This window comes from Diaporthe amygdali, assembly GCF_026229845.1.
Source record: "Diaporthe amygdali strain CAA958 chromosome Unknown NODE_7_length_1459731_cov_64_868725, whole genome shotgun sequence".
Classification (NCBI taxonomy): domain Eukaryota; kingdom Fungi; phylum Ascomycota; class Sordariomycetes; order Diaporthales; family Diaporthaceae; genus Diaporthe; species Diaporthe amygdali.
Window position 1 is genome coordinate 491,917 of NW_026517027.1, and position 20,824 is coordinate 512,740.

A 20,824-nucleotide genomic window follows, 5' to 3' on the forward strand; every position below is an offset into this window, starting at 1 on the left:
GTGAGACTAATGAATGAGACACCTCCCTACGCGGCACTTTGCAATAAACACATTGCCCTCAAGAAGATACCCTTGAAAGATTTCAAATCCAACCCTAACCATGGATCCAAAGTCCGGCGCGGATACATCCTACGTAATGAATATTTGCCGCTACCAAGCTGTCTAAGAAGTAGTTGAGGGACTGAAATGACATAAAGCGTGATTTTGTGCTATTCCAAGACTCCAATAGATTCCTAATGTGCTACCTTTAACCACGCAGACCGGTCGATCCTCGTTTCATAATACCGCCTGCGCCACCCAGAGTGCTCTGTGCCGAGCTCTGTACAACATGACACGATGCATACTGCCGTCGTCACAAGGCCCAGCGAAGGGCTAATCGCTCGATATAAAGGCCTAACCGTAAAGATTATCATTTGGAAGGTCCGCATTCATGTCCCCGGAGCCTTTATTTCTTCTGATGTTCTTGTACTACCATTCTCGTTCGTCTTGGGTTGTTGTGCAAGGTCAAGTTCAGGCGAAATGACTTTACCAGGACCGGAGCCGGTTGTAAACCAGCTCAAAAAGTATGTTAATGCTCGAATATATACACAGACTCACTATTTTGCTGACATATATTGTACGCAGGATCGACTTAGAAGAGTTCACGTGCATCGACACCACGTCTGATCCATTGCGATATTCTACATGCAATAGTAAATACTACTCCATTTGTTCCGTTCTCGCAGATTACTCGTCAATCTTGAACAATCTCCGTCTTCTTCTCTGGCCCCGTGCGCGAATCTAAGCTGAAATTTATAGTTGCGGATTGTCCTAAGGGGTATCCGATGCTGGCCCGCTTCACAGCATCTGCATCCCAATTCTACGTTTTCCGAGAATTTAGATATCTGCAGTCACGAGTTCTGCTACATCTTCAGGACGAAATTCGCGCACTCGAAACTCAGCTATGGCGGATGGACGAGAAAGACAGGGTGAATAACCCGCACAGTCTGGAGTGCCGAGAACTTGATGATGCATGCAGTGGGAAAAGGAGAATCATGATCGACAGCATTCACCAGAAGCTGTTACAGTACGGTGAGTGATTTATATACCTTGGTGTCGGTGTCTGCTGCATACTCAATATTCTGCAGGCGAGCTCCTCTGCTTATCAAGCAAACTTGCTGCTCTTGAACGACCATCAAATTTCGAGAGAACGAGCGTCCTGAACTTCTTTTTGAACAAGCAACCGATAGTCTCTCAGGAGGGCTACATTGGGAATAGGGCTGATCTCGTGACTCTAAAAGCTACCAGAGACGATGCTTGGCTCGATAGGCAAATCTTGCGGCTCCTCGTCAGAGCAAATAACCGCTTGCTGAGTGTGAGTTCGGTCTCAATTATCGGATGAAATCACTTACTGGTCCTGGCTGATATGCTCCATATCGTACAATAAGTGGATCTTCTCCAATGCGGTAAGTTCAGATCAACCTTAGCTTCCGTATTTGGCCAGCATTTTCTGACTCCTCCGCAGAAGCTGAGAGAAAATAGCGATGGCCTGATTGTGATGTATTCGTTGGCAAGGATCCACTTCTTCGTGATGACACTCCTCATTCTGACTATGTTGTTCTTGTTTTCGGCGCCGCTGGTGCCGCTGTACGAGTGGTCTCAAGGGGGCATCGACGGCAAAGTGCTTGCCAAAATGATGGGCTTCCAAGTAGGGTGCACCTTGATGTTTGGCGGTGTCCTTTCACTTTGCACTAGGGCCAAAAAACATGAGATATTTGGCGCTTGTGCTGCGTAAGTCAACCACACAGTCTTGACTAGAAGTGACTGCGCTGACTGGATAAGGTACGTGGCCATACTGGTCGTGTTTGTGGGTCAAAGTGCCAGCAAGACCTGAGTCGCACTCTTTCAAGAGTCACAACTTTTCGAAAGTTATGGGCAATTTCGATGCTTTGGGATTGTTTTGTTTGTGTTACTTGGGGTCAGTATGGGTCAGTATGGGTCTGGTCGCTCAACTATCCTGTCTATTCAAGAAGCCTGAAGAATGCATGTGCTGGCTATCATGTACTTGAATATTTGTTACTGTTTGTTTTACTTCCCATTTTGGACCTACTGAATCGGACGCAAAGCTGCCACTAAGTGTTGTTCAAGTTCAACTCATGTGTAAAGCTTCGCTATGTTCCCATGCTGTATTTCATCAACTTGTCATTCAACTTCAGTCAATTCTCTATTCTGTGTCTATACGACCATGCTGTCGACTTTCATCTGATTTTGCCAATGTAAGCGTACTTTTTAATGGAGTCGATGTTTTACGGAATCTAAGTATGAATCATCAGAGATGATGAGCACGGGACTGTGAAAATTGACACTTGGTATTCTTTGGGTCACAAATTTTTATTTCCGACCGAGCTCACTAGCCTCAGTCTTTCTAATCACTTGGATTTCTTCGCGGTCACAACGACTACTTCTTATGAGCCTGGGCCCGAGCCTTGCCCTGCTCCTCCAGTGCAGCTTGGACAGCTGGCCGAGCCAGCAGACGCTTGTGCCAGGCAAAGAAATTGGGATATTTGTCTTCCGGAAGAATCTTAGCATTGTCTTCGCCGAAGATCCAAGGTATCGCGTTATCCCAAGGGATGAAAGCAAAATCGGCATAGGTACTAGACCACATCAGCAAATACTCGTCACACAAATGCAACAGCGGATGAGACACTTCGCGAGCACAAAGTGAGATAAGCAGGGACACTCACGCCTTGTCCCCGACCAAGTACTGCCTGCCTGTCAGGATCTTATCGAGCACACCAATGACTCGGACAAGCTGCTCGTCGTATCTCTTCTTCGCGCTCTCAACCTGCTCGGGATGGAAATGGCGGAACCAAGTAGTCTGGCCGAAGTAGGGCCCCTGGCCGGACATTTGGAAGTGCAGGTACTGCTTGGTGTGGTACTTCTCGGGGAAGGAAGTGTAGCTGATTTTGTTGTCCTTGTCGTATGTGTCTACCAAGTACTCTAGAATTGCACCAGACTCCCACAGGGTGATGCCCGTGTTTGGGTCCTCGATGGCAGGAGTGCGGCCATTGGGATTAATCTTAGTATAGGCCTCGCCCTTTACATCGGCCACAAGTCGCTATTTTTGTTGCGTGTTAGATCATCACTTTTGGGGAAGAAATTATGGTGTCAATGCGGGTCTGCTCACGCTTTCATATGGCACTCCAAGCTCTTCAAGCACGATCACCACCTTCCAAGGGTTTGGGCCCGCGTGAGCTGGGTTCTGTCAGTATAGTATGTTATTGATTTGGTCGCAATGATGAAACCCACTGTGAACAATAATTGGCTTAGACATGATTTTGGTTTGATAGAACTGTATTGTGTGTGTAATGAGACGGTCAAGAACACAAGAGATTGCAGTGACGGTGTAGACTCGTTGATGGTTTTGTCCATCACGTCACCGCTTGCAGTGACTGGGAGCGGGTTCTTATAGATGCCCGCTTCGGTATAGATTACACTCGGACATACAGGTTCAAGGGCGGTGAAACAGTTGTCTGCAAATCATCGGCGTGGAGATGGAACCGAAGTTTAGCTCAGCAAGGCTACTAGCAATTTGGGGTAACGACTTCAAGCTCATGATGCCCACAAGTAGATCCACAAGGTTTCATTGATTGCTAATGCGTTGTCAGCAACCTTCCGTCTCCTGAGTCTCTGAGCTCGGCACTCGGACCCCGTCCTCGGGTATCACTTCGGGAGTCAAGTCGCGTCGCTTCCGGACGCTTGAGCGGACATCGAGGAAGGCGACGAGACCCTGACAAATACCAATCCCTGCTTAGCTTGGCGCTCATTTACATTGCACGTGAATTGAACCTTCAATGTGCATCTATATCCACGTTACAGTCAACCGTTTCAATCTACGTGAATAATAAACCTTGCTTCAGGATCGCCGAAATACGGAAGAACTTTGACACATGCGTGCACAAAGTGAGTACAGCGGTGAGAATGAAACTTCGGATTTAGGGAAAGTGAGGTTCCCGCTGAGTGAACCAGCAAGTGCGAGTCGAACACTTACGCATACAGTGTGGGCAGAACTAAGGCAGGGATTGTGAAGAGATCAACGCATCGACTTCGTGATCAGATTCAGAAATCCATATCTCCTTTCGAAAAAGATGGAGCGAATCGATCGATCAATGAGCAGTTGCTAGAGATAATCAAGGCGGATAAGGAAGCTTTCCCAGATTGACAACACAATTCCATACTTGACTTTTTTGGCTCAGGGTTTGCCTTATGAAGCCACAGTCGTGGTTGGTCGTGGTTGCAGAAGCGACTGGAAGCCGTGTGATCGTCAAAATCCTTCGCTTTCAGAGAAGTCTTCATAACCTCAGCACTCAAGCTTACTATTGCTAAAGGACTGAAATAGAATCTCATGTGACGAGAACAAAAGTCAGCCGAGACTAATGAATTTTAGGAAGTGGTAAATGAAGTGCAAAAGTGAAAACTAGCTGTAGATAGCTGACTCTTTAAAGCTGTACTTGAAAATGTTGTAACAAAGGTTAATAAAATATTTAACTATTTTGAAATATCAATAGTCTATATTGTTTTCAAGGTTATAATATTTGAAGGTTCTCAGTATTAGCGCAATTCTAAAGTTATAGCTACACGACGGCTTGAGCCTAAATATTCCTAAGAATAAATTTCAGGTTACAGCAGTTGCTGTGCCGTGAAAAGAACGATTAATATCAATGTACTAATCGTGCAGCGGTAGAGTATACGAGAGATTTTAATTTATCTTATTATCAAACCTATAATGCCTGAGATCTACACTAGCCGAAACAGCCGAAGCACGATGACCTCCCCATTTTCTTGCCTCTCTTATCACCATTGGGATTGAGCGGCATAGCTGTGGCCTCTTTCCTTCTGACGAAAATAACTGGCAGAAATTGTCTATCCTCCTGAGCCTCCTTGTCCCGTATGAGTTTCTCGACACCCACCCAATACTCTTTCTCATCGCCCAGGTCCCACCCACTCAATGCTCGAAATTGAATTTGCTTGCGTTTGCTATGGCGAAGATCTCTGAGGGATGCTCCTTTGTCTAGTAGAAAGGCCACAGTTTTTCGCCTTAACTCAAACGGCAGATCAGCAGCAGTTAATGTTAGTTCGTGACCAAAGATTGCATTTTCCAATATTGATGCCATCTGCGTCGCATGCGACGTCGTCTTGAGCTTTGCATTCAAGTAAGGAATGAAGCAATAGCGGGCAATGAGTCCGGAGAAGTCGCACCCAAAAACATAGCTCCAGCTAACATTGCGAAGCGTTTGTTCCGCCTGTTCTCGAACGCATTTATCCATGTCATCGAGTGCTTTGACAAGCGCTGGACTGAGCTCCGTGGTTGCAGGATTAATAACGCCAATTGAATATCTCAGCACCTGATGCATTTGTTCCTGGATCGTCTCTTGCGGGTGGTGTCGAAACCACGACTCGTCCAGGCGTTCAGGAACCCTGAGAGCCTCTGCATGCAGGAGGTTCAGGCAGGGATCAAAGGCTTCAGATAGGTGTAAGGTGATTTGGGACCAGACATCATCGCGAGCCACCCAGTCGGAGGCTGTGCGGTGGATAAACTCTACATTGCCCTTCGGCGAGAGTTCTAACAATCCCCGCGTTTTGCTTTCCAGTCGGCGAACCATTGTACCACGCAGGCCAGACCTAGCGTCTTCAGAAAGAGTAGCGAGTTCAAGGTGTTGCTCAAAACCTCCATGTGCAAGCCATAGAGTCAAAAAGTTGAGCTCGGGATAGGCTGCTTTCTTCAGCGCTATTAATTCTGCAGAATCCAACTTGTTGCCTTCTATGCTATCCCACAATGTCGAAAAGAGCCTTTCGATATCATCCGGTAAGTCTTCGAGAACTTTTCTTAGTTGTGGTAGCCCATCGCCTGCTGAAAGTAACTGCAGAAGCCTCTTGGTGACTAGAGCCGCCCACAGAAAAACACCGCTGGACTTTTCGACTGTATCTTGGACCAATGACCGTGCTTCCTGAGGAAAGGTCTTGCTCAAATCTGAGAAGCCTCTGTTGGCCTCTAGATTGCCTTGAACGAAGTGAATCATGTCCTTTTCAGTCAAGTCTTGTATCCGTAGCATCGGATGTTTGTCCAGGGCATCGTTGAATTCTGTCCATTGTCGACTAGCAAGACAGATTTTTATGTTTCCTCGGTCCGAAATGTTGTGTATCAATCTCAAGGTCCTCTGAGATGAGACTTTGAACTCATCCAATCCGTCGATGAAGATGGCGAGCTTCTTTGACCCTGATTTGTCAAATTTGGAAAGCAAAATATCGAAGCACTCGTTGAGCTCCCAGTCTTGCCAAGATGGCTGCTTCTGAGAACTTCGAAGAGTACTGAGTAAAGACCATCGCCTTGGTGCGACCGACTTTACCATTTCTGGGTCTGCCTGTAAACACTGAAAAAGAATAGTCCTCATAAGCCCCAGGTGTGATTTCTGCATATCCGAGCCTGCAATCCAAGCATAGAAACTCGTAATTTGCAGCGGATAATTCCCTGCCCATTTCGCGAGACAGGCTTTCAACTCGGGGCTCTGGAGGATGTATTTCATCAGGGTCGACTTTCCAGACCCTGGCTTTCCTGTAATCCAGTATAATGAGTCTGTCTTGCTTTCGAGCCAGGCAGGGAAACTCGACCATAGAGCTTGTCCGTCTCGTTCGAGAGGCTCGTAATTGAATACCCAGCGAAATGTACCCTCGTATGATCGAGCGATAGCCTCTCCACGGTCATCAATATTATCAAACACTCCTGAGACTAGGCTGTCGATGATAGCAGAGCGGAACTCTCGGTTGCTGGATTCCTTTTCAGGCTGGCATTGGACCTTTGGCAAAGTCCTCGAATTCCACAATCCCCGGACTAGCTCTTTATATATTCTTGCACTCCCTTCGTCACTGTCGTCGTTGAGCAGAGTGATAATCTGCTCGTCATATAAACCTGCTGTCAGACCCCCCTGGCCCATCGCGACGTCGCTGGTGCAAGGTTGAACTCCTTTGTGCTGGAGCTGTCGCAAAGTCACCAACATCTCGTCAAGCTTCTCTCCAAACCGTGTCTCTCTATCGCTACTCTCCTTTGAGGCTTGCCTAAGTGATGATTAGCTCCCAGTAGCCTTTTTGGGTAGCCATGATAGTAATACCATAGAGCTGACAAGGTAAAACTATATCCGCGACGTTGAATGTAGTCAAGCCGGCTCAGCGCCTTTTGAACCTGCTTCTCGGCCCTAATGCTGTCAAGGCCAACACTGAGCGACTGCATCATCTTCTTGTTCTTGGGGATCGCATTTGCTTCCGAGCGTGACCGCAGGCCTTCCAATATCGCATCAAATTCATTTGCGGCAGCCTCGACATCATCAAAGATTCTGGCAAGTTTCTGGTCGCTTTGAGCCTCGGGAAAGCGACCGAAGGTCTGTTTGGCTTGGACGGCCTGTTCGCGCAGCTCGCTCAAACTCAGCAGTAACTCGCTCTCTCGTTCTGTTCTGCTGACGGGAGACGCCTGGATCTGGTGAGCCCGCGAGACTAAGCGCTTGCCAAAGTCCACAAACTGGACTACGGCAGCAGCCACCCCTATCGCGCTCACTGGGTCCATGAGTGTGATGTGTTGGACATTAGACGTGCTGTGCGGGGCGAAAAAGGGGCCTTCCAATCAGATGGCGCTGTAACAGAGTGTTTGGTATTGCTTGAAGGCTCTGGGCTTACGCTGCACGTGAGGCTGAATGCATCATTCTGAAAAAGGCCTAGCATCTTCTGCAGGTGCATCTGCAGGTGCATCTGCGGTCATGAAATAGGGTCAGATAATTTGTAGGCATCTAAAGCTTGACCACTGTCATGCTCACCGAGTATACGAAGACATGACACATTCTCACAGCATCGACTAGTCACATATTGCAGAGCAAAGAGCCATCGGCGAGTGCTTCAGGTCGGAGAAGGGTGATACACCGATATTACGCCAATATCAGTTCGGCACAGCTGACCCCGTCACGTCCTGTGATTTCGAGCCTCTCTGTAACACATCTGAATTGTCTTACTTCTCTGTGGGCAGAGATCGCCGGTCCGAAGCATGCGGAACCACGAGGCTGTGTGAGTGTCCAAGTTCCGGATAGCTCTTCCGCACCTGCACCGTGGGGCAGAAACGTGTACGTCTTTGTGTAATGCTCCCCTGGTGATTCCACGGCTTTTTATATATTGATTCAATCGAATACAACTTTTGGCTTCACGGCATGGAAAACATGCCCTCAATCTTCAATTTTACTCCGAGACACCATGGTTGAACCTTTCATGAAGAGGTCTCAACCCCTAATCCAACAGATGGTCAGGTCAGTTCACATTTAAAAAGAAAAAGAAAACACAGCTTGCTGGGCAGATTGAATTTTATCCTAAAAAGTGTTTCATATTGGAGAGTCTGAAAGGATGCATCTACGGGAAGGCCGCGTAAATTTAACAATAGAATCATGACATGGCTGAAGACAGAGGGTTGCCACCCACTGGCAGCTGTTGGTCCAAGAGCCTTTGCTGGCACTGCGCAACAGCCAACAGACCCGATCTGTTGAAAGCCTTCCTTCCGCATTCAGCAAAGACAACCTAGAGAGAATTTGAAATTTATTCACTGCACGTTGATGAGCAGTCCGGGCAGATTGGAATGTTGATTTCCTGTCCGACCTCCAGCGTGGACGGGTCCACACATGGATTGGCTGCCCGAATCGCATCAACCGTGATATTGAATTCCTGCCCAATTATAAAGAATGTGTTTCCAGCCTGGATCTCATAAACAGGGTCCACTCCTTCTTCCTCGGGCACACAGGGTCTCGATCCCGGTGGTGTGATGCAACTCTCGTTGTCTGGGTCGCAGACGTCGGTCGGGACGGCCAGGACCTGGCCTACTTCAATGAAATTCGGGTTGTCCAGATCACTTGCGGCAGCAATGTCACACACTCCACTGTCGTATGTCGCTGCGATCTTTTCAAGAGTGTCGCCAGAGACCACAGTGTAGTTTGTCACAGGCCCGTCGGTACAGTTCGGGGTCTGTCGCGTAGACAAAGTGCGCGGGAAATTATCTTGCGAGATGGGCAAAGCGCCGAGGTTGATCACGTTCCATGAGCATGAAGGTGTGGTTCCAATGGACGAATCGTTGAAGTGAAAAAATACATTGCGAGCCTCGCAGCTGGATCGCTTGTAGATGAGGTGTGACTCTGATGCCGTATGCACATTGGACGCCGTTGCTACACCCAACACACTGGCGACGAGCATGCTATAGCTGAGTAGCTGCATTTTTCCGGCGAAAAAGTTCAAGGCTGTATGTAACGAGAGGCTGGGGTGAGGAAGGGCTAAGAAGAGATTTTTGTTTGAGGCTAACGAACCCGGAAGTGCAGGTTCGGACTCTGTAGTAGAATCCCTTTTTGTATCTAAATGCGTTGGCCCATAACGCTGTATCAAAGCGTCATACGATGCGTTTTGTTTTCCTCGTGAACACCCAAACCTCGTGATTCAAGGCCGTTGTGAATTTATCCGCGAACTTTATCAACAATTTTCACTTGTAATTGAATCTTCGCTCACCTTATCATCCCAGAATCGCGGACTCGTCGCCCAGAATAGTTTAGATGACTTGAACTTTAGCAAATTCGCGCTTGAATGGTGTCTGTAAGATTTCCGGACGAACCTTGTTCTCCACACGCAGCGGCGGGTTTGCAGAGCCCTAAGTATGTAAGCAGCCACTGACTTGGCTTGTCATATAATTTGTATTCTCTGACGGGATTAAAAGCCTTACAATGAAGACAAAGGAGATGAGAAGCGTCATCAGGACTTCTTGGAACAAAATAATCAATGCAGAGGATGCCAGGGCGGGGAGGCATCACTTGACCAAACATCGGCGCCGCTCGGAATGCCACGGCAATTAAACTTAAGGACCAAGAAGACTTTTGCCATGCCTTAGAACTGAGTCGGTATCACAATAGCTGCGCTGTTGGTTGATGAATTGACTTCAATGTACGATGTCCTTTCGAAGTGCTGGCAATCTGTGCTGTATCGTCACTTTCCCTACACAGTCACTTGCACGGCACCGTCACTTACGCTACATTATCATTCACACTGTATCGTCACTCAAACTATCCCCTCACTTGTTTGATGCCGTCACTTGCGCTGCACTGTTATGTACGCTGCACAGTCGCTTGCGCTGCATCGGAGGTTATATGTCAAGGCTTACCGATACATCCACTTGTAAGCACCCGGCTTTACGGCGCACCAGTCGAGTCCTAAAGAGGATATCTAGCACATGTAACGTTGAAAAGGAATTGCGGGGGTTGAGCGTAAAGTGTATGTTGGTGCGCATCAAGCCTCTTTTTTCGATCACCAACACCACTTAACGGGCCAATCGCGCGTCTCTACCTGTGCAAGGATTGCTATCAATGGCAAGTATTCGGGGCCACAGCGAGAAAACGCCACCACATCTGGGCGCGAATGAATTCCAGGTCACTAGTTGAACGGCAACCCTAGGTTGCTTATATGGTATCTCTCAGCGCTCAATACAATCTATGAAAGCTTTGAGACTGGTTCTTTGTCGGACTTTAAAAACGACTGTTGCAGAACCCGAAGCTGGGGAGTGATGTTTTTTGTTCACGGTCGTAATTAAGCTGGAGGTCTTCATGTGCGAGACCATGGCGGACGAGTGTGTATGGCTTGAGGCTGTTAAGGGCAACTTCCCTATCCACAAGGCTGTGGTTGATGGTAAGCCCTTTTCTCCAGCGTTATGAAACGCAACGGCTGCTTTTACTTATTGATCGCGAACGCCGTCAGTGATGCCTAAAGGAACGAAGGTCATTTCTTCAGAGTCGTCCGGAACCTCAGCCTGGGCGAAAACAGCAAAAGTTTCCGTAGCTTTACCAGACGGAGCCTTGACTAGATACTTCTTGAAATGTGCAACAGGGCAAGGCGCTCGTGCTCTGGCCGAGGGTGAATACCACTCCGCCACCAACATCAACAGCGTTGTGCCTGGCTTTGTCCCCAAAGCCGTCGGATGGGGTGAGTACGAAAACGAAGGGACAACGACCTGCTTCTTTCTGGGCATGTTTCATAATATGGACTTTTCCACTCCTCCAGAGCCAGAAAAGATCATGTCTATCGTATCAAAACTCCACGGGCAGGGGACCTCACCAAATGGGATGTTCGGATATCCCGTGCCGGTTGTCTGTGGCCGCATGGAGAGAACCGTGACGTGGACGAAGAGTTGGGCCGAGTCTTTCACCTACCAGCTGGAGGATGTCATCAAGTATGACAATGAAACGAATGGCTCTTGGCCAAAGTACGATGCTGTCTGCAAGCAGCTGATTGACGCCGTCATCCCACGCCTTCTTGGGGCTTTGCAGTCTGAGGGCAGGGACATAAAGCCGACGCTTATACATGGCGACCTATGGGAAAGGAATGTGGGGATGGATATGGAGACAGGAGATATTGTCGTCTTTGACCCAGGTTGCACGTATGCGCATAATGAGATGGAATTTGGCACCGTGAGCCTTGAATCCTGGCTGTTCATACGGCCTGATCCCAGTTGATGAGCAGGGCTGACGAAGCTGGTTCGCTGGACCTTTAGTGGCGATGTACTTGGGCATACTACTTCAACTCACCAGCCTATATGCGCATATACCAGCGCGAGATCGAGCCATCCGAGCCAGTCGATGAGTGGGACGATCGGAACCGATTGTACAGCATTCACCCGTATCTTAACGACTCCGCAGGCCACCCTGGAAGCCGGTCACGGCAAATGTCAGTCTTGCCCCCTTCAAGAAATTAGATACACTACTAAGACTCACACGCAGAGCCTACAACGATATGTTGTACTTAATTGAGAAATACGCCCCTTTGGAAGGGCTTGAGAAGTACGATCCTGAGCAAGACATTAGCATTACAGGCGCTTATATAGATTTTGAAATATGTCAGTTAGAATAGAAATAGACGCTGCGAGATGTGAATCAAGTTTGCCTTACTTCTCAGATACTTTCCCAATTCTAGTCCGCCGCGTGCTTAAGGATAATAATCTAATCCGTATTACTTGGACTAAGTCGGATTTCTGGCAGAAAATGATGCCGAAGTCCAGATACGAAAACGTTCACGGAAGTAAATCGACCATAACTGAAAGGCATGAGAGTTGACAAAAGGCCAAGTAGTGAAGTTGTATTGACGAAGTCTATCAACGGCGCGGCAGATCCTGTCTGGGCTTCATATCTCAGCACATCTTTCGAGTCTGGCAGCGCAACTTCTGGCCTGTTGTTGTGTGGTGTTGCTAACAGTAACAGCGCCACCCCATGACTCTTGCGGCTTCGTGGGCGGTGCTTCCAAGTGCTTGTTGTGAGTCGTCCTGCACGTCGTCCTCCGCACGACGTCTTCCGAGAGCGTGGAGAGACGAGCGACATCCGAGAACACCTTATCGGTACGCCCAAAACTTCTGTTCCGTTGTTCCATGAAGCTATTCGTTCGTCCGAAAGGGATTGCAGGAGTCTTCCCCGCCAGGATCGCCCTGGACCCGTGTCATCTATCGGTGGGTAGGAGCATGTCCACGCTGACTGCTCGAAACCAAGTCGCAATATCTTTCAGGTCCTTCCACCGCATATAAAAAGTTCGGCTTCAGAGATCGACGACAATGATCATTTCTCTTTTCCAAACTCAATGGGCAGATTCATGCCAACCCTCCTGGCCGAAAGGCGCACCCTCTCCTCCTCGTCCATTCCCATGCCAGGGTTGTACCTCTCCAGTAACGTGACGTACGTCCTCTGCGCGCGGACGTATGCAAGGTACTGCTCTGCTTGCGCAACAGCTTGTTCAGGGGTGGTTTCGGGGCGGAAGTGCTCGCGAAGACGTTGGTGGAGAGGCGATCGTGTTTTGGAGAGGATCGGTCGGGGAGGAAGCTCGCGCAGGAACGAGCGGTAGAGAGATCGAAGCCGAGGCGCTGCGAAGGTGGACATGGTGAGCTAGAGTAGAGCGCAGCACGGTGGGATGCAACAAATACTGTCTAGTAGGGCTGTGATGACGAGGGCTTTTGCGCCGGATGCATTCCGATGTCGAAGTCCAGGTGGGAGAATTGCGCTTACAGGGGCCTAGCTTTGCCCGCCGGGAGCGCCGCGCAAGAGCTCCTGTGCCTGCCGGAGGTCACCCTCTGTCGTCACAGGCGAATTTTCTTGGGACCGTTCCTGAGAGACACAACCATCAGCAGACACCATCTCAGCTGTCGCGATCCCCCCTGAGCTGCCCACGTGGTGAAGTCGCATCTCACATGCGAACATGCCCCCACGAGGTGTAGCCAGTCTGCTGGCCATGCCACCAGCCCTACGGCCAGTCTTCCTGCAGGCGGTCCTGGCTGGCCCACGATTCGAATCTGCAATCCCCCTCTGTACCTGCAGCCGGCGACCCTACTCGAGATCGGCCAAACCTTCACCACCACCACCTTCTCCTCCTCCAGTCCACAACCGCGACGATGGCCCTCCACGCGCCCTCTCCTTCCACCCCTCACCACCTTCCGTCCAACCATTAGTCGCGCACCTCGTCTCCGACACGCCCCCCCTCGACTTCACCCGCTCCGCCGCGCTGTTCCGCGAGCCGAAGTTCCTCTACTCAGCCCCACGCTTCTTACACCTGCCGATCAACACGCGCATCCCCGAGGTATGCGTGCTGGGGCGGTCCAACGTGGGCAAGTCGACGCTGATCAATGCGCTGGCGGGGCTGGGCGGCAAGCGGGCGGGCGCGAGCCACGGGGCCAAGAACAACCGGAGCGGGATCGCCATCACGAGCGCCAAGGCCGGCTGCACCAAGACCATGAATGCCTACGGCTTCGGACCGCCGCTGTCGACCAAGCCGCTGACGAAAGCGGAGCAGGAGGCGCGCAAGGAGGGCGGGCGCGGGCGCGGCGAGCGCAGGTCCGCGGATGGGAAGAGGAGGGAGCCCATGCCCGCGCATAGCATGGTGCTCATGGACATGCCTGGTTATGGGCTCAATTCCCGCGCCGACTGGGGTGAGGAGATCCTCAAGTACATTAATCGCAGGGAGATCCTCCACGGGGCCATCCTGCTCATCGATGCCGTGGCTGGTGTCAAGCAGGGCGACAGGATGGTGCTGGAGGTGCTGAGGGACGCGGGGCTCAAGACGAGTGTGGTCATGACGAAGGCAGATAAGCTAGTGAGCGATAAGGATGCCTTCGTATGGGAGAGCAGTGCGCCGCTGAGGCAGGCTTGCATGCACATATGGGAGGAGATGAGGAGCGTGGAGAAGGCGGGCGAGATGGACTGGTTCGAAGGCGATGGCTGGAACCCTGAGATCTTTGTCACGGGCGCGGGCGACCCTAAGCTTGGCGGTATGGGGGTTGATGGCGCGAGGCTGTCGATTTGTAGACTTGCCGGTCACATTGCCCAGCCCGCAAGGAAGTTTGATGTGTCTCAGCCTGAGATTGTACCCTTCGACCAGCTTGTATTCAGCTCGTCTTCTACAATACCGGCGCCTCAGAGCCAGCCAGTCTCAGAGGTCGAAGAACCTGAAGAGCAGGTCCAGGCTCCGGTGGGTCGAGGAAGAATGATGAGACCCTGGAGAGCTAGGCGGCGCGTCGACCAGATGAAGCTGATGGAGGCGGCCATGGACCAGCCAAGAGCGAGAAGAAAGCTAGGCCAGGCTTCGTTCTGATCTTTGGAAATGATCACGCTCTTCTCCCACTATATAAACCACATGATACCAAATACCCGTTTGTCTATCCACTGCTCTGAACACGTCATACATGACTAATTTCCAATATCCCATTCTATGAATTCATTCTTTTCAATCCGTTCCTGCCCACGCGCTCGCTCACTGGTATCCCATTACCCGAGAAGCGGTATCTCGGCCAGAACACCTCCCGCAGATTTTCCCAGAATCCTAGATCGTACAGATTGTCCACTTCTCGCAGACTCGTTGCCTTTTCCCACTCCCCGACGCCGGGGATGTTGGTGCTGTCCGCCCGGGGCGGGTTCCCGCTTTCGGTCCTGATCAGGATCTGCTCCGTCTCGGACGGCCACCTCGTCCAAGCAGGCTCGAAGCGAAGGTCCTTCTGGCGCGTCTGGCTCATGCGCCGCTTGAAGGCGTAGCCCTCATCTATCTCGAGCTTCCAGTCCGACCATTTCATGGACTCGTTGGTGGTGGTGCCGGCGTAGACCATGTACAGGTTGTACAGGAAGAGCCCCCACACTAGTGGCGACGTAAGCGCCGTCAACATTGTCACGCTGCCCATTCCAATGTTATCCTGCAGCCCCCAGGTCCAGACGACAAAGTACGAGCTCCAGGTGTAGCCCTTGGCCGAGGGCGGCCAGATAGAGAAGTCCGGGTAGCGCGTTGTCATCTTTGCGCTGAGCAGGGACAGGCCGACGTATGTGCCGTAGGCGGTTAGGACGGCGGTGCTGAAGAGCAGCAGGATGAACCAGTGCAGGTTTCCCTCGCCGACGCAGCCGTTAATAAAGATGCAGTGGTGGTCCGCTTTGGCGATGCAGTGCTTGCAGATGGCGCAGTGCTTCGACCTCGCGGGTTTCAGGAGCTGGCATGTCCGGCAGTGTGAGCCGGGGTGAAACAGCGCGAAGTCGTAAGGGTAGTGAGCCATCTGCTTCACGTGGTTCTCGGGTGTGATGTAGCCTGGATCTACAGCTGATGCGAGATACAGGAAGATGTATGGGCAGGCGATGGCGGGGACAGCGAGGACCTTCTGGAGCCAGCCTAGCTGCGGCCAAACGGTGGGCAGGTACATGTATTCGCCGCCCACGAGGAGAGACAAGAAGAAGATCAGCACGGTAGGGTGCCTATCGTACATCATGTAATTACCAAAACGGCGCATGGAAGATGACAGCCGCCCGGAGGTAATCTTCCGGTCCAGGGTCAGGAGGAGGTTTGGCACTGTGATTATCAAGAATCGGTGAAGCCATGCTATAGGGGTGTTTCTGGCAGCAGCAGATCAGCTACGGTAGCCTTGAATGTCTCACAGCAGCGGTATAGAGACTTGTCCGTTTCCTTACCTGAGCGCTGGGAGACGGCCAAAGAAGGCCACAAAGGTCATGAAGGAGATGAAGAGCACCAGAAGTGCGATGGTCGTAAATGTCCCCATGGTCTCGGTTTCGTCGGGTCCAAAACAGATGTCACCAGGACCATTATATGAGGTGTGCTACCAGCTATAATAATCCTAGAAATACATCCAGGGTGAGAAAGAAGACAGTGATGAGTGTGAAAGCCGTCACACGAGGCGGATGACTGACAGCTGAAGCAAGCAGCAGGGAAGGCGGCAGTGAGGCGGAGCTGTCAGGCTGTTGCTGCTGCTGCTGCTCTAGATCGTTCTCTCAGCTGTCCGGGAGACTCATCCGATCTCATGGGCCCGGAGAGTGGCAGGTGTGCCAAAGTCGAACATGTCGAAGGGAACGCGCGGATGTCCAGTCAGAAACAGCATGTGCTGTTCTGGTAGCCTGCCTTCTCGTATCTCTTAGTCGCATTACGGGTCAGCCTGCCCCGATAGATGCATTTATGCGGGTAAAAGCGGGGCACGGGCCTCGCGTGAGAGCGCGACACACAGCAACCTTGTCACGCGTCGCCATCACGCAGGAACTGAGATCGAGGGTGTGACACCCTCTCTCTGGTGTGCAAACTCCCACTCGAAATCTCGATGACAATTCCACGGAAACCTTCTTTGGTATTTATTGACCGACTCTGCATGCCGTGAAGTGATGAAATGGGTTTGGAAAATCTTGCTTTTGGGGGGATACCACTGTGAAATTGGCTGAGCGTACCTTCTCCCAGCCGTACAGATTACCAAGTCAAAGTCAACCTTTTCTTGTCACAAAGGGAAAGTACATTCTCATGCACGCACTTCCCCCGCCCACGGCTTTCACAATAAAGTTTCACCAACCTCGTGTACCACCCACTGCCTACAACTCCTGGCATTTGTCCACTTTTCCCACCCACTTCGACCTACGCCATTCATCCCAACGTCCTTCTCGACACCGAAGACACTCGTCATTCGAGCAGTATCCAGAAGCGTATCCCATCGTGGCCCAGGGTTAGGGTCCCGTCGTGGCCGACAAAGACGACGACAACAACCACGATGCCCATCGTGTACGATGGCTCGAGGGGCAGCAGCCATGGCGACCTGTTTACGGGCCTGAAGCTGTTCATTTTCCATCGTGTACCGCAACGAGAGAGATGGATCGACCTTGTGCAGGTGAACTTGACATAATTATCCTGTTGTGGCCGACTGTTTGTGATTGACGACCGACTGTAGGGCAACGGAGGCGAGGTGGTCAAGCTCGAGTCACAGGCCGACATGCTCATCGCCGACCACGTCAAGAGAGGCGGCGCTGCTCCACCCCCTGGGTCATATTCATGGCAATGGATCGAATATTCCGTCAAGAATGGTTATCTTGAGCACAAGGACGACTATCGAATCGAGGAAGCCCCAGCAAGAACGGCTGGGACCTCCGCCCCCACCAAGGGCAAACGCGTTCCCTTTACCAGCAATGACGATGACATCTTGATGAAGTTCGTAGTGGGCCACGAGAGGCAAGGAAACGCTATCAGCGGAAATGTCATCTTTAAGATTCTTGAGGAACAGGTGAGCACCGCCTACCGAACAACAGAACCCTCAGATTTCCGCCCTTACTGATCACGCCCAGCATCCGCATCATACATGGCATTCCTGGAGAGATCGATGGGTCAAGTATGTCTCGAATCGCCCACGTCCAAACCTGCCTCATGAAAACCCACAGCCCGAAGGCGGAGTTGAAAGTTTGTCTCCACGAGCTGCCCGCTCGGCTGATCGGCCGCCGCGTTCGCAGCCCGGTCCTTCCAATACGCAATCTACGCCCTCCAGATCTCCTATGTCGACGCCCAAGAAGCAGGAAAGGCGCCATGGCAGGAATCTTTTCACTAAAGAAGATGACAAGTTGCTGCTAGAAATGATTCGAAAGACACTAGAGTTCAACAAGGCCGCCGCTGCTGAGGGCAAATCTGGCAAGCGACTGAGTGGCAATAAGATCTATCAAGAGTTTGCAGAAGAGGTAAGTAAGGAGTTGTAGGATCTGGGTTAATCGTGGATCTAACTAATTCATGGTTAGAATCCCAGCCATTCATGGCACTCTTGGCGTGATCGGTGGTTAAGGCACTTGAGCCATGGAAACACACTCGAGCAAAACGGGTCACGAATTCAAGAAGAAGGAGCAGGTTGGGAAGACGATTCAGCTGCGCAGCCGCAACCGCAATCGGGGCCAAACCGAGATGAAGCGACTCGGACACCGACTAAGAGAGTACCGGCTCCGTCATCAACAGCGGTGCCGTCACCAGCACAGCGTACAACACAACCACCAGATGCGAGATCCGACGGCGAGAGGCTCAAGAGACAGCAACAGAGCAAGAGAAGAGCTCGCGCTGCGCAATTGCTTCAACGAACTTGGAGAGGTCACGTCGTCAGACGAGACCGTGCGCAGCTTGAGTCCTCTATTGTGCCTCTACAGTCTCTCATTAGGGGTTATTTATTACGAATGAGAGAAGCAGAAAACTTGCTCGTTGCTGTCGAAATGGAAAACCAGTCGCTTGAGGACGATCAAGACGAGGACACCGAACAGTACGAGGATGCTCAGGAGGGCTTGAGCCAAGAAGTGGACGGCAACGATTCAAGCTCAAGAGATCAGTTTTACGATGATCTCCAAGATTATCTTGAAGTGAGCGGCGCCGAGATTCAGCATCGCCCTGTCGTTGCAGGGCGCGAAATTGAGCTGTGGGATCTGTTTACGGCAGTAACACAACAGGACTGCGCTGTCGAGGACCGTGACTGGACGAACGTGGCACAACGACTGGGCTTCGACTGGACAAAATCAGCAACGTGCGCCGAGAACTTGAGAGCATGCTACAACCGCAACCTAGCAGATTTCGAAGAAGCCATCGGTCCCTACGACGACCAAGATGACACATCGGTAGTTGACGACGAACATGTTGCCCATGACGAAGAGCTAGTTTTGCCCCAGACGTCGGACGCTGTGACGGCGCCTAAAGAGCCTTATGCAGCTCCGTCGTCTCCTCCATACCGATCATCTTCACCAATCGCAGGATTGAAGCGATCCTTCCAGCAGTCAAATGCCTCGCAATCTGAGCTCGGATATCCTTCAGATGGATCAAGAAAACGGCGACGGCGCGATTACGGAAAAGTAATTCCACCAACGCCAGACCGCGAACTCAGATTCACAGGAGAGTCGAGCAGTCGCGCAGAAGCGCAAGGCTTTTCCTCGCCCTCAAATCACCGCGAAGCCGCTCCCAGACCCAACAACGTGTACGCAGCAGACGATGCAGAGGACTTTCTGAATACTGGTATGCATGATATTGAAGAGGTCGACGAACTTCCCGAACTTGCGCCTTCAAAAAAGAAGAGATTCCTTGAGCCCGAGACTCAGGACTTCGGACTAGCAATGGGTGGCGATGAACACGTGCGTCAGACGATCGAAAGAAGCAACACCGGGTACTTCACAGATGAGGACGACAATACGCCTTCGCAACAGCTTCTGTCCGAGCTTGATGCATTTTCCAGCCCCGCACCTCCAGTCTCGAGAACAGGCAACGGTACTGCACCTGCAAATCGACCGCCCTTCGTAGAGCCTAGGCCTAGACCTTTCGGAGGTCCCGCGCAGATGACACACACTTCTGCTTCCAGGACAGCAACCATCACTGGGTCCAACGTTGTAGCAACGAGTGCCAGTGCGTCGAGCTTGAAGGCCACGAAGCGGTCACTGCCACAGCACTACCAGAGACAGCCACCTGCTCCAGCTGCTATACGAAATGGCATTGCTGTACCACAGTCCCATCCCATGTCTCCCATTGCGGATCGAACTGCAGCTGTAGCTCCTAAAGACGTCAACCAAAGATCCAGGCAGTCAGTGCCTTCAACTCCCACACGAGCTGCGCTACCTTCCACGCAACTGCGAAGACCCTCTGCGAGAGTCTATACGTCTCCTACGCTAGCGCCGAAACAATCGCACAGCCAGGACCCGGCCCAACCTGTCGATTTTGGCAAGGAATATGTCGATGCTCAATTTGAGCATTTCTTGGCCCTCGGGTATGACACTCGTCAAATCGGGCAAGCCATGGAAGCAGCCTCTCTCCACCGTGGTCCCATGACCGTCGCGCTTCAGTCACTCGATTCCGGCAAAGGAATTCCTCGCGATGCGCCCGGAGTGTGGACAGACGATGACGACGAGAAGTTGAGGAAGGTCAGGGATTACGATCGCAGGGCGAAGATGGATGCCTCATCCTCGGGCTCTAATGAGGATCCAAGGGAAAAGGCGCGGGTGGAGCGCTTCAGGAAATTCTTGGCCATGAAACATGACGAGTGGGTGGGCGTCAGGTTGAGGTTCATGGACGTGATGGATAAGGGGCCGGATGCGTGAAGGAACGCAGTGTGTTGTACGGGACTGTCAACTACATGGCAACATATGTATTCAGTGATGATGGAGGACGGTCAGCTTTCTGGCGTTGATTTTGCTTTTACGATACCCAGCAGGTTCCCACGAGCTTGTCGTTTTGTCATGTTGCCCTCAGGGCTTAGGTAGTTGCCCCACCCCCCCCCCCCCACAGTCAATAGCTCAACCAGCTCGACCCATAGTGTCGACCGGTTTCCCTTCAATCGAGATGCCATTCTACTTAAAATCTTCTGCTTGGCCAGTTCATGGTATCATTAAGATCTCAGTGGCTGATAAGCTTGCTCCTGGGCAAGGGAAGGTTCTGCGCAAGCAGGACACGAGGATACAGTGTATCTTGGGACAGACGTGAGCCAATGCGAATCCAGATGAAACGT

General features: G+C 51.3%; 9 protein-coding genes across 9 annotated transcripts; 4 read left to right on the forward strand and 5 right to left on the reverse strand.

Moving 5' to 3' along the window:
• Window positions 1-519: 519 nt before the first annotated feature.
• On the forward strand, window positions 520-1,873 carry J7T55_013773 (uncharacterized protein; the record flags this gene model as incomplete). Its single annotated transcript, XM_053140678.1, has 7 exons — window positions 520-563; window positions 625-692; window positions 799-1,071; window positions 1,128-1,354; window positions 1,428-1,445; window positions 1,505-1,770; window positions 1,822-1,873. 7 exons carry the CDS (start codon window positions 520-522, stop codon window positions 1,871-1,873), a joined length of 948 nt encoding a protein of 315 aa, XP_052996110.1.
• Window positions 1,874-2,437: 564 nt separating this feature from the next.
• J7T55_013774 (glutathione) lies at window positions 2,438-3,313 on the reverse strand (the record flags this gene model as incomplete). The annotated part of the gene is made up of 4 exons (XM_053140679.1): window positions 2,438-2,633; window positions 2,724-3,097; window positions 3,167-3,234; window positions 3,289-3,313. 4 exons carry the CDS (start codon window positions 3,311-3,313, stop codon window positions 2,438-2,440), a joined length of 663 nt encoding a protein of 220 aa, XP_052996111.1.
• Window positions 3,314-4,781: 1,468 nt separating this feature from the next.
• On the reverse strand, window positions 4,782-7,730 carry J7T55_013775 (uncharacterized protein; the record flags this gene model as incomplete). Its single annotated transcript, XM_053140680.1, has 3 exons — window positions 4,782-7,092; window positions 7,146-7,622; window positions 7,705-7,730. 3 exons carry the CDS (start codon window positions 7,728-7,730, stop codon window positions 4,782-4,784), a joined length of 2,814 nt encoding a protein of 937 aa, XP_052996112.1.
• An 874-nt stretch (window positions 7,731-8,604) lies between these two features.
• On the reverse strand, window positions 8,605-9,273 carry J7T55_013776 (intracellular hyphae protein 1; the record flags this gene model as incomplete). Its single annotated transcript, XM_053140681.1, has 1 exon — window positions 8,605-9,273. One exon carries the CDS (start codon window positions 9,271-9,273, stop codon window positions 8,605-8,607), a length of 669 nt encoding a protein of 222 aa, XP_052996113.1.
• A 1,382-nt stretch (window positions 9,274-10,655) lies between these two features.
• On the forward strand, window positions 10,656-11,549 carry J7T55_013777 (uncharacterized protein; the record flags this gene model as incomplete). Its single annotated transcript, XM_053140682.1, has 2 exons — window positions 10,656-10,725; window positions 10,924-11,549. The coding sequence occupies 2 exons, from the start codon at window positions 10,656-10,658 to the stop codon at window positions 11,547-11,549; spliced, it is 696 nt and encodes a 231-aa protein (XP_052996114.1).
• A 1,089-nt stretch (window positions 11,550-12,638) lies between these two features.
• J7T55_013778 (FMC1 protein family) lies at window positions 12,639-12,956 on the reverse strand (the record flags this gene model as incomplete). The annotated part of the gene is made up of 1 exon (XM_053140683.1): window positions 12,639-12,956. One exon carries the CDS (start codon window positions 12,954-12,956, stop codon window positions 12,639-12,641), a length of 318 nt encoding a protein of 105 aa, XP_052996115.1.
• A 316-nt stretch (window positions 12,957-13,272) lies between these two features.
• On the forward strand, window positions 13,273-14,661 carry J7T55_013779 (gtp-binding protein; the record flags this gene model as incomplete). Its single annotated transcript, XM_053140684.1, has 1 exon — window positions 13,273-14,661. One exon carries the CDS (start codon window positions 13,273-13,275, stop codon window positions 14,659-14,661), a length of 1,389 nt encoding a protein of 462 aa, XP_052996116.1.
• A 115-nt stretch (window positions 14,662-14,776) lies between these two features.
• On the reverse strand, window positions 14,777-16,102 carry J7T55_013780 (palmitoyltransferase; the record flags this gene model as incomplete). Its single annotated transcript, XM_053140685.1, has 2 exons — window positions 14,777-15,938; window positions 16,014-16,102. 2 exons carry the CDS (start codon window positions 16,100-16,102, stop codon window positions 14,777-14,779), a joined length of 1,251 nt encoding a protein of 416 aa, XP_052996117.1.
• Window positions 16,103-17,089: 987 nt separating this feature from the next.
• J7T55_013781 (uncharacterized protein) lies at window positions 17,090-20,417 on the forward strand (the record flags this gene model as incomplete). The annotated part of the gene is made up of 5 exons (XM_053140686.1): window positions 17,090-17,206; window positions 17,267-17,596; window positions 17,820-18,041; window positions 18,193-18,459; window positions 18,570-20,417. 5 exons carry the CDS (start codon window positions 17,090-17,092, stop codon window positions 20,415-20,417), a joined length of 2,784 nt encoding a protein of 927 aa, XP_052996118.1.
• Between the last annotated feature and the right edge of the window lie 407 nt (window positions 20,418-20,824).